General features: G+C 44.1%; 1 protein-coding gene across 1 annotated transcript in view; it reads left to right on the forward strand.

Annotated features, from left to right (window-relative positions):
• Positions 1-1,330: 1,330 nt before the first annotated feature.
• The window catches only part of gabbr2 (gamma-aminobutyric acid (GABA) B receptor, 2), a 69,515-nt gene continuing 57,981 nt past the window's right edge, over positions 1,331-12,864 (forward strand). The window contains exons 1-2 of the mRNA XM_068747559.1: positions 1,331-1,390; positions 2,244-2,381. Of these exons, the coding sequence (XP_068603660.1) occupies positions 1,331-1,390; positions 2,244-2,381 (198 nt within the window). The remainder of the gene's footprint in view (positions 1,391-2,243; positions 2,382-12,864) is intronic.

Consider the following 12,864-nt stretch of genomic DNA (forward strand, 5'->3'; position numbering starts at 1 on the left):
ACAAATTTTCTGTGGCATTTTTTTCTGTCATGCTTTCTTCAATTTAGAACATTTGGGCTTTTCTTCTGTTGGTTGCACAAAATCTGATGCATGACGGAAACTTTTACTCAGTTTTAGACCAAGTACTTGGTAATAAAACCATTTCTCTCATGTGGAAATAATCCTTACAGTTCTATTATGTGTATGATCTTAAAGCACATTAAAGCAAAGTTGCTTTGAAAAACGGAAGCCAATTTTCCCATGTAGAAATATGTAAACCTTCGATCGCACAGTGTGATCACGAGCATCCCGAGCTCGTCATTCAATAGCTAGCGTGTGCATGAAAGCACACATGCAGATGTCACACTGAGAAACTATTTTCCTTGCCAGCAAAAGAGGGAAGAACATAACCGTACTTTACCACCTACACTTCATTGTCACTCTCCATAATAAATCAGCTTAAACCTGCAGGCTCTATTGTGCCATTGAAGTTCCGTTGCCCATAATTCTTTGCTGTTGCGTGGTAACCAGTTGAGAGTGGCAATCCTTCCAACCCACCTTGTTATGGCCAGCTGGAGAGAAATGAATAATAAGAGAATGCAAATGGAATGTCTTCTTTAATAGCTTGCTGTTTTATTCGGCTGTGTGGCCAGGATAAGGAATCCACACAGTGTATAATCTCATCTTCTCCTTTTCATTTATACCACATGCATATCCCCACTCTCATCCCCGTCTGGCTGTCATCCCTCCATGCTCTGTTGTCTACCAGCATATATGCATGTATAGTAATTATCTATGTATATATAATTTATTTATTTATTCCACTAGTATTTGATCAGTGGTTTAGCTTTAATATCTGAAAAGGGAAGCCCTGCCGGTGTGCTTGTAAACATGTATTCTCTTTAATAGCCAGCAGGGGGTGACACCACTGGTTGCTTGGAAACTTGTGAGAAAGTTTTTACGGTACTACGTTTTCTTGATGAGTTTTTACGGCCTCAATCGTCGCTCTCAAGTCGCAAATGCTCATTTTGTGATTTGAGCTCACTTCAAATTGAATGGATAAAAGATTAGAATCTCTGAGTCAGATTCAGTCAGGAAAGAGGTGTAGCCTTAGCTGTGATGCTTAAAAACGCTAGGCGACCAGCCAGTGAGCGAGGTCATGGCGGGTTTACACAAGAAAATACCCCTCAACCATTACCCGCCTCACAAAACGATTGAATAGATGCAAGAATGGAAACGTGTCAACCCGAAAAAGGGACAAAGTTACAAAGGGGTCGCAACATCCAGTCCTGCATGCCCAGTTACGGCTCTCGTTCTACCACATTCCATTTCCTGTTTTTCAATCGGCACTATGGAGGTCCCGGCTGCACTGCTGGAAATCTCATTCAGCCGCTGGATGATGGCTAACAAGGTCAAATAACTCCAGATGAGAGAGAACGTGTCAGAAAGGCCGTGCACACACACACACACACACACGCACACACCACCTGCCTGTCAGTCCATCTATCAGTTAGCCGCACACAGCAACACATCCTGAATTGAGTGACAATAATAGAACAAGAAGAGGAAGTGTCTACTGCTGATAGGGATATCATCACAGCTGTAGCATCACAGTTGAGCCGCTTCGCCTGTTCATGTTGGGCTTATTAGGAACCCAGGTTTTCTTTTTCTTATTTCTTTCTCTCCATTTTCACATACTCATTCCTCCGGTTGCCATAGTGATGTGAAATTACTGCATTCTGCAGCACTGAACTGGGAACGTGGGGGGGACTCTGCAGCCTCTGAGATGCATAGTTCTATGCGATCTCAAAGCACGCGCACGCCTGCGGTTAGCGTGTGCTAGCATGCGCCACGGCATTTAGAAAAGTTGCATTTCCTTTAAATGCCACGTTGTTTGTTTCGTTTCACTTGGATCCGATGCCATCTCAAACTATCAAAACCTTTATTTCCAAACATGTTGTGTGACTTCAATCAAACGGGAATCATTCCTATTTCTAATTTCATGCAAAAAAAAAGTTAATTTATTTTCCACATATATAAACCGTGAGATTCTTCTATTGCTTCCCGGTGACCCAGATAGGCTGGAACATTTTCCATAACTCTCTTGTCTGTACTTGCTGTAATCTTAAATTCTGAGTTTTAGCCTATTTTCTCACTCTCTCCCAACAGAAGCTAATTAAAATGCCTCTTCTCTCTCCCCATTGTCTGCTTCTCCCCTGTCCCCTGTCTCTCCCCTCCACCTCCTCCTCTCTCTGTGTCTGCAGTGTGACAACGCCAAGGGGCTGAGGGCCTTCTTTGATGCCATATGCTACGGTCCCAAGCACCTGATGATCTTCGGCGGTGTCTGCCCATCTGTGACCTCCATCATTGCCGAGTCCTTGGAGGGCTGGAATCTGGTGCAGGTAGGGGTGGTGCAGCTTGTATGTTGTGTCTGTGCAGACTGGATGCTGTCATTCTGTTGCGTTGTGCTCATTAGTGTGACGAATAGAATTAAATAGATTTGAGAACTCCTGGGTACCAGCTGCCAAACTGGGTGCAGATTTCTTCAGTTTTTCCTCTTACAATCGGGAAATTAGAAATTCCGCTTCAAATGGTTTGCAAACATTTTCATAATTAACTTCTTTTTTTTTTTTTTTACACAATCATTTAACAGCACTTTACAATTTTTTAGATGGGTTCTTTTTTTTTTTTCTAATACAAATCAAGTTGTCAGTCAATACTTGTAACCATGGCAACTACGGCCTATTGTGAAGATGAGGTGGCATTGCACTAATCCGTAGAATTCTCTTTCATTCACCAATCGGAGATGAAGTGGCTCTGACCAAATTCTCATATCAAATGATAAACTTCAGACTTCTCTTAGTTAAATCAGGTTTGATGTGGCACTCGTGATATAACATGCTTTTATGGTGTTGTATGTCCATCTGGTCAATGTTTATATTCATATAATCAAATTTCAAATTTACCTTAGTACAGCTGTACGCTGGCTTGCTCTGAGCGCCAGCTGTTGTTGCACTCTGGACATTTTTAAACCAAGTCATTGCTTTTGACTGTGTGAGTATAGTGCATTAACCAATGAACACATTCCACTCGCTGCAAACTCCACAAAGACTATTGGACACAGGTAAGAGGGCGTTTACTGTGGAGGGAACGGCTAAATTCTAGAGTCGGCTCTTTGGACTGAATGTTGCGTATTTCCTCACTTTATAATTACTTTGCATCCTCTTTTCTTTATGTTCTGTTTGGCTCGGCTCAGCAGAGTTAGTCAAGAATGAAAAGATCGGCAGGAGAGGAGAGGCAGAGAGGCTCAAAACACGACAGACTTGGTATTGTTATATCACATTAGAATAAATTATCTTCCGTTGCATTTGTTTATAATTATTAGTGCTGATGCGTTTGTGCGTGTGTGTGTGTGCTGATATTTCTGTTGTGGTACAATATCAGAGGCTTCGGTTATTACTTTGCAAACCTGAGCTACATCCTCATTAGCATATGACTCACCAAGGAAGTCTAATTTGCAGCGATCGTCTTCAGCGAGACACGTCGGTGGTTGCGAAACGATACGCCAGAGCATGAACGCGCCCCGAGGTGGCAGTTTCTGGTTTAGCTGCTCCTCGCATTCTAAAGCTGGGTTGCTGGCCTGAGTATTTGCCACACAGCAGATGCATGGTCTGCATGGAGGAAAGAGATTGACAGGGAAGGGAACTGACTGTCGCCTTGCGTGTTTATTACTCGGTGTTGACACTCCCCTTCGACGCAGATTCAACGTTTTTCATGGCTCTTCCGAGGGCCAGGCTCAACGAGCTCATCGTCCTCACATCAAAACTGGGTGCTCACAGACGCTGCCTACAGTGGAGGCAGCTGAGAGAACCGGCACGCCTGGAAAATGCTTCATCATATGCCCATAAAAATAGCTTTCAATCAGAGATGATGCCTTTTGATGATCGTTGTAAGCCCTGACTTCCAATACTATAAATACCGATATTTCTCTTTGATGCATCCAGAAACCTGAGTTATATTTAGGGGTGATATAATAATGCTTAACTCGTTTAAACGTCATCATCACAGTGAGCCAATCAGAGGCAGGATTAGGCGAGCCAACGATGTTGCCATCGTTGCGTCTGCTTGCCTCTAGAACCTGACATGCTTCGTTCTTAGCTCCTTTAATGTCTAACGTGTGTGTGACACTTAGTGATTCTATCCGGGTTCCTCATCGGAGCAGGAGGAGAAGGATGCCACCACCAAAGGATGGATGAGGAGGATCCGACTGAGGGTCTGATGGAGCAAACAGCCTAAGATTGAATTCCAAAGAAAGGGGAAGGGGCAAGCTACAGCTGTATCCGCCACTGATTGCTCTATTTTTTTATTCCCACGGGACAGATGAATTTTGCAACCATCTCCTCCGGAAGCCATCTTGGTGTGTGATTAATCTTGTGTTCTCCTCAGCATGACATCATTCCAGACTCCAGAGGCTTTATGAATGCATTTTGGCACAGGTATTTGTGCCCAATCAACAACATGTTTGCCCTCCTTTTCCTGAATTTAGGAGAGGCCCTTTCTTCTCTCGCCACAGCATTGGTGTCTATTTTCTGTAAATGACTCATTGAGTGGCAGGAAATAGCCCCGGTCCCTACCCCTCTTGCCGGTTGCTGGCTTCTCCTTGATCACCAAATTAGGCCTATCAGTAGTGACATTGTTCATTTTCAACCACAAGGAGTGTGCAATGAAAAATTCCGCTTCCCGATCATTTTTGCCTTGTGTCGTCTGGAAGAGAGGAAGTAGAAAGGAGAACTTCATTCCTGCAAGATCGGACAGATATTTATGGAAAAAAGGGCAAGTATGACTTTATTTTTATTTTGACAAGTTGACCTGAAAACCAGTCCCCCTTTTTGTGTTTGTGTTTCGGTGGCGTAGTTAAACACTTCCCTGTGTCCTGTGCCTCGATGTAAAGCTCACACTTGACTAAAGTTAAGCACCATAAGCTCTGATTCATCCATCTTTTAGGGGACAATGAGTAATGAAGACAATGGATAGGTGGAAAAAAGTGGATTTACTGTCTCAAAACATGGACATCGAGCAAATATTTACACGTCGGCTGTTCGAAGCCCATTTTTCTTCTCCTTGTCGTATTGATTGGCGAAGCTTTATTAAACCGAGCCATCCAGGGACAGCAAAAGTTGCATCCCTGCATCCTTCCAGTGCTCCATTCTTCGTTTTTTTTTTAGCTTATATCAACTCTTCAGGGTCTTCTTTTTCACCATTTTCTTTCTCTGGCTCTCCCTGAGTGCTACACTCCCTGCTTCAATAAAACATGTAATGCCTACCATTGCAGTATTCTGCCTCACTTGCGTCAAATCCTCCTGTGTACCCTATCAATGTTTCATGACTTTCAAAGTTTTAGGGAAAATCTCAGAGTGCAATGGCAAAGGATGGTGCGAAAAAAATCACAATAGATCATCGTGAACCATCAACTATGTCCTCTAAGGTTTAAACGAAGCATTAAAATACTTTTATATTCATAATCAATTGTGGTTATTTATTGCAATTACCGGTAGATTCCAATTGATTCAGGACGGAATCAAATCTTCATTTGACGGCTGCTTAGGAAAGGTGATTGACATTATTTTCTGTTTTTGTAAAGTTCTAAACCAAACCTCCGACTCGGGATTAATGACACAAGACAATCTGTCTGGAGACGCGCTGCTGCTGCTTTTGATGGGCGAACTTGGGCGAACTTGATTTTGTCACATTAGCTAAATTAGCAAAGTTGCCATTTGGAAAGTGAGTGGGCGGATTACTCGGGATAGCTTTTCATGGTTTGCGTATTACATCTGCAATTTCTGGGACAGAATGCTGTTGATGTGAAACGAGCCGAGAGTTGACATTTCAAGCTAGGCTAATTCTCAAATGAGTGTTCGCTGTGCAGACGTACAAGACGGGAGGATTTCCTCTTCATTACAACGTTTTCACGTTGAGTCTGTCGCAATGTCGCATCTCTTTTATCGCTTGAGGCAAAAAAAAAAGACACAAAGAGAGACGGAAGGGAATATTAATAATTATGCGCCGTCTGCCCTTGTGGAGCGCTGCAAAAGCCGTGCTGCGCCACCTATTTGCGGCGCCAAATGCACATTTGTCAGGAAACAGTAATTAGGTAATTAGTGGCGTTTGTAGAATACAAGCCATTAAGGGGATGCAACTGTTGGCGTCGCGTCAAATCAACATGCTAGTTTATTGGCATTCAAGGGGAATGAGAGCGTTGACGGAGAATCTTTCTTTTGCTGTACCTCTCGAAGCAGAAGCCACAAATGGAAGCGGCTTCTTCTTCCTTCTTTTCGCCGTGAAGTGACTCTCTGACACCAAGGTCTGCGAGGCACATTTGAGAGGCAAACAAGATGAATTCACGCTGTCGACCCCTGCGATGGGGCGCTAAAGTTGCCCTCCCCAGTCGTTTTCTGAGGGCAAATTACACGTTTATTTCTGTTGGTTTAAAAAAAAAAAAAAAAAAAGAGAGAAAATCTCCAAATAAATCAAAGTGAGGCAGCTGGAATCGACTCGCTCCTGTGAGATGAAACATTTCAGAGAGACTATGATTGTGTGGTTTTTCTTTATTCCTATATTGTGTCCAGTGGGAAAATGTAATGTGGCTTTCAAGATGTATTTGTTTGCAGGGACTCAGCGGCAGATAAGCGACTCGTCTCGTCATGAATCACAAATCCCACTGCATTTGGTGTCCTCATTGATTAGCTGTATAGCTCTGCCTCGTTTTCTTTCCAACCATCTTCCCTCTTTTTGCTTCTGAATCTCTTGTAAAAAAAAAAATAAATAAAAGGGGGAGGGAGTTCTTTTTCAAAGGGCCTCAGAAACCCTGAGGCACATTAAGTGGAAGTTGCTCTAATTGGTGAAGATGTGCTAAAGTGTAGTGAGGAATAGGAGCTTGTACTGTTTCAGAGTGCAGAGAGACATCGCCGGGACGACGCTTTCATGAATTGTCGCAGCATGCTTCCTGTTGCATTACGATTCGACATTTGTCAAAGGGCTTTTCTTTGTTTTCTGACTGTAGCCTCACATTTACATTTAAATTGGTATCATGATATTCATTTTCAAAATAACTGAGTAATGGCGGTTCCTTCTGGATCTGGATCCAGAGCTTTTGCAGATGCAACAAATCGGTTTGTCTGCTGAAATCCGTTTCAACTGGATCTGTTTCCTCAGGTATAAAGACAGAACAAATCCGTTAACTTGCTCCGATGTGGAATTGACTCGGCTATGAGACGATGCTTGTTGGAAATCTCTCTCTAATATTAAATGCACAGCAGGCCCAAACACATTCTTCGTAAAATCTCGACAATATCCGTAATCTGGATCCGATCCAGATGAAATTTGGTGCCGAGATGGAGGCCCCCACCCTACATGACTGTGCCAAATTCCATAAACGTAGGTCAATAATCAACCGAGACATCGAGGAACAAATTTGAAGCTCCATTTACCGCAATATTAACAAAAATGTCAGTGATCCAGAATCCCTGATCTATTCTGGATCATCACCAGGATGTAATCATCTTATTCCTGGTAACATTCCCAGCACTTCCTGAAAATGACATCAAGCTCCATCCATAACTCTTCGAGCTATGTTGCTAAAGGCAAACAGACAAACGCAGGCAAAAGAGTGACCTCCTTGGCAGAGATAATAACATGCATCAGTAAAAGCGCCGCCCTATTCCCATAGATGCTGTGCGTGTTGTAATGCAAATTGGACTATCTCCTCCACTTGGGAGGGTAACTCTTCATTTTCAGCTCAAAGCTGTCCTGTGCTACTTGTGCGAACACTAGTGCTTGTATTTTTTGCTTCAACTCACGACGGCGCTCTCGTCTTAGCCAAATGAAATCAGGCGTGAAATGTGGAAATGAAGATGTCTGTGTACCGCTTTATGTGGGATCTACAGCACGATATATAATGTGTGCCGAGGGCTAAACGTAGAGCGCAGGAAATCAATACGGCGCTCCTAAATGGATTCCGTTCATTAAATACAGCAAATACATTGGTGCTTTTTTTTCTCGCTGTCGGAGGCTGCGAGGGAGAAGGAAGACGTTTCATTGGCCACGTTACCTGATATTTACCAGTCAATAGGCTAAGGCCGAGGGGGGTCACTGCTTCCTGTGGTGGGACGGCCTGCATTTTTTAAAGGGACAGCGCCGACTTGCCAGCAGGACACCGGCTGCCTCCCTCAGCGTTAGGAAACGCGTATAAACACACCACCGTTGACCTTAAGCTCTAATAAACACCATTAAATATGAATAAGGACATAATTGCAAGTAACCACCGGCACTTTCTTCTTCTTTTTTCCCACCCACACATGCACACAAACACACACTTGTGCTTTAGAAGGTTCAGAGGCGAGCTCACATAATCTGTTTTATGACTCAGATGAAAATAATTCAACATCATCGGGACGCCCCGAAGTCATAGATTTTATTTCTTCCTCTAACTTCTCGTCATTCAAATCACTGTAACTTTCATTTTAAGGTAATGTGAGGACGTCCTACCAACCCCCCTCCTTCCTGAAGTCTCCCACCTGCTTCCGTTGATATGTCAGGGTGGGACGGGTAGGACGAGCATGGGACCTGGCCGGGGGGGTGGGTGTTACCCTGCATAGGTAAGCCTAGGCTCCATTGTGGAAGTACTTCCTGTTCTCCCACCGGCAGAGAGCAGCGGCAGTAATCAGCATAATTGGTATAATTACGGAGTAAGCGAGGAGTGAACCCTTAAACACACGCCTCGGCTTTTCTAAACGGATATTTGCAGATTATTGGGTTAAATTTCTCCTTGCGGGATATAGGTGGGTCTGCTCCGTCTAGGACTGTAATCTGTAGAACATGTTCATTGTCTGCAGACACTGCAGAAGAAAGACTGTTCAAGGCACTGAATCGTAAAGCAGTGGTTCTCCTTAAATGCCATTTATTAGTCCATTAGTCAATGGTTTACCAAGCATCAAACTGTCTCAACACAACCAGAAAATAGACAAAACATGCTTTTGCTGCTACAAGCTGACATCATAACGCTGGGCAGGAAATAGTTTCTCATTTAAATAGTGTCGGAGTATTTCGCTGACATTTGGCTTGATTTAAAAAAACAAAGTCCGTCATGTACAGAACAAGTTCAGGAATATATTAGGCTAATTTTCTTCTAGAATGGATTTATATGCTTTAATGTTCAAGCAACATGTAAAACTGAAGCTCATCAGATCTGGAAAATGTTTATTATACTTGTATTATTTTGGCTCAGACTCTGGTCATGTCTCTTCACAACCCAGGAGATGGAATTTTAAACATTTACAGGCTAGCTCTTTGAGGTAGCCTTTTGGCCCCTGCAGGTTTCTGGAAATTGAAAATCAGGGAATGTGTGGTGAGATGGAGGGAGGGTGGAGGGAGCATAGCTGGGCAGACGTTGAATCTCCCCTGTGTGTGAGTTCTCACACACTTTCTGTTTCTGTTCTTCTATGCTTTTTTGAGTAGCTCTCCGCTGCAAAGTCCAGATGCCATCGTTAAAAAATCCAACCTGTGTTGAGGATAGTGCATCGAAATGAATCCAGACCGGCCCCGTTTTTTTTCTCTGTACATCTCTACAGCATATTGCACGGCTGAAACTGTTTCTTGACCACCATTTGAAAGGTAATTGAAAATCCATGGCTGATTGACTCGGACCCTCGGTAATGAATTTCCCTTCACCTGCAGGGCTCTGAGACTGAAGCACTCCCATCAGTGCCGTGTGAAGTTATTGCGCTACGCTGAGGCGTGGTACATATGTAATGGCGCATGCATAAGAATACAAGCATAAATACATTTAAAAGTGCTCTCAGGCTTGGTACTTAAACATGTACACAGAATGTGCAGTACATGCTGAGGCCACAGCTCATTTCCCATCCTGTTGTTTCTGTTTTTTGCTTCTTCGTTTTTAATGTCTGCTTAAGGTGCCTTCCGCTCTCCTGCCTTTCTTTATGGCGACTGTTGATTAAGGGGACACTTCTTAGTGGTTTGGCGTCAAACGACGGGCACGGCTGAAGGGCGTTTTAAAAGGTAAAGACAAAGATGCGTGCTATTTAGGAATGATTCTGGCAAATGGTTGCCAGGGTTACCAGGTCAGAGATCAATTGAGAGGCGGGTTTTATGGTGCAGGACTCATGCAGCCCAACAAAGCTATTTCTACGGTAAAAATAGTTTTTTTGTCTACTGTGACAGAAATCCAGATGAAAAGACGAGGCATCTCTGCAGGAAACAGGCAGTTACAACAATGGCTATCTTAGAGTTCAAACAAAGCAGAAGAAGAAGAAGAAGAAGGAGGAGGAGGAGACGGAGAGAGAGAGCGAGCGCTAATGGCTCGTCTCACATTGGAGGACCTTGGAGCCTGTGTTTATGTGTCGTGGCCATGAGTCGCGGATGTATACCCAGCATGCCGAGCGTGGGAATGGGCTGTGTTGAAAATCAAGTCACGTTTTCAGCCGAGCATCCTATGGCGCTGTGATCACGGCGAGACTATAGAAGAGAGAGGGAGCGGCAGAGAGAGGATGAGTGTGTGTCAGTTACCGGTAGTTCAACTGAAGGTCTTTTTCACAACAACAATCCAGTGAGGATAAAAAGAAAAAGGGGGCGGGGGGGCATCTGTGGCTCCAGGGGTGGGATGGGTTGTTTGCTGATCAGATTAGTGATCGGTGGTTCGGAGCCGCCGGATGCGTGTGAAAGTGTCCTTGGCGAAGATGCTAAATCCCATATTGCTCCCGATGGCTATCCAATCAGAGTGCGAGTGCACGTGCGAATGGCTGTGCATGTAAATACGCCGAAGCACACGCCATAGGAAGTCGTCGGTGTGGGCCGTGTTTGAATGGGTGAGGATGGAAACCATCGTGAGTTGCCACAAGCAGGATCAGCAAAACGTCGCCTGAATGCCGGTTCATCCGTCTTTCCACTCGCTTCTCATTAGCTCCATGTTGCGGTTGACATTTGTGATGACATGCAGAAAATGACTGATTTACCGACACCTTTAGAAAGCCGACCTTTCTCAAAGCTGCAGATTTTAATTCCACCGCCGTCTTCGCAGGACTGGATGTTCATTTTGTGTGCATCAAATCTGCACGTGTTGCCAAAGCTTCTAAAGTCTTAAGCATTCGGCTGCTCGATGGAGCGATGGAGTCCACCTCTTCACCGACTATCGTGGTGGACGGATTACCGTTCTTTCAACAGCGTACCTGTGAACACGCACGCGGTTCAGCTTCTCTGACTGATCTCCGTCTGGATGCCAGAGGCAGGAATTAAGTTACAAAAGCCGCTTTTGAGTTTGGGTATATTTATCTGCGGCTTTTTGCTCAACTTTTTACCTTCCTCAGTCGGGCTTTGTGAGGCCTGTTTACTTTCCACCACGCAGATTAAGCATGCTCTTAAACACACGGCGCATAAATAGTACAACTAATAAGGCCAAATGTTAAGTGTATGACGAAATACCGGTGATAATGGACGCCTACAAGTGGGAAGGGGCTTTTTAATAATCTATTTTTTCTTCTCTGTCATGCACATTTACTTTTTCAATACTTCCATTTAATAAAAGGCCACTTGATGCATTTCTGCTATCCACTGTTTTACAGCTTGTTGCCTGACAGTGTAGGAAACACTTCAGTGGGGTGATTCTCACCAAGTGGGCAGAGCCCTCCCAATGGACTCTAAGAGCATCTTCTGATGTCAACCACACCTTGGGCATGTGTTTAGTGTGTGATACAGAGGGGGAGGTGCTAAATGGCCTCCAGTCCACGCTCCAGGGAGGGGAAATCTGCCTCGCCTCTGTGCAAGTGGTCCAATGAACAGGACCGCCACACATTCACAAACGCACATGGCATCCGAAACGGACCAATAACCTGGTGAAACAGTTGTTCGGGAAACTACGCCGTTCTGCCAGCTCGCTTCTCAGCAAGGTGTTTAATTGGTCATTACAGCTGGACACACAGTCCATAAAAAAAGCATCCCATCGGAAAACCAACCTCTGCACCCGGAAATCCGCTGGGATGCAGGATTTCCTCTGTCAGCATGGATTCCAGTAGTTTTAAAGACTAATCGCTATTCCCCGTGGTTAAAACGTCAGATGTTCTACTTATTAGATGAAATAAATCAACACTTTAACATTTTGCAGCCGTCATTCGTGCGGAAACTACCAGGTAACGAGACAAAGCATGAAACATGACACCAGTCAGGCTGGGGTGTAAGCAGATTAGCGAGCGTGCTGAGTCTGTCTGGTGGCAGTTTGATTTTTAAAGAGGCTATATTTTCGAGACACAAGTGTGCGAGAGTGTACTTGTATATCGTATGTTTAAATCATAAGAACAATTCGGAGAATTTTTATACACGCTATGATGTTTGTTGTCTGCAATCACGTAAATGCAAAGAAATATGTTCTAATCCGTGACAGCCAATGTGGCACTGCATGATCCAACCAGAGCTGCAGATGAAATCAGGTGTCGCAAGGCTTCGCCGGAGTGGAAAGGCTGGGATAAAGGTCGTGTACCGGCGCGGAATCAACCCCTAAAATACTGTTGAAGTGACTGAAATGAAAGGAGACAACAGGAACCTTGTCTCATATCGCCGTCTCGCCCATCAGAATGTTCTGCACCGCTGTCCTGCAGAGCAGCACAGATTATTAATACAGTGATCCAACTTCTCATTTCTCAGAGAACCCTCATCCAATCAGCATCACCAGAGGGAATTTTCTATCGCTGCATTTTGTATTGTAAGTGTACTGCTGATTTCAGCCTAAAGGAGCGCTTGGTTTAGATTTGAAGATGTTTTGCTTTTGTGGACTGAAACTAATTTAAGACTTTAAATGTAGAGAGTTTATTGTATTGTTCA

The sequence above is a fragment of the Brachionichthys hirsutus genome, chromosome 13, assembly GCF_040956055.1.
Source record: "Brachionichthys hirsutus isolate HB-005 chromosome 13, CSIRO-AGI_Bhir_v1, whole genome shotgun sequence".
NCBI classification, from domain to species: Eukaryota; Metazoa; Chordata; class Actinopteri; order Lophiiformes; family Brachionichthyidae; genus Brachionichthys; species Brachionichthys hirsutus.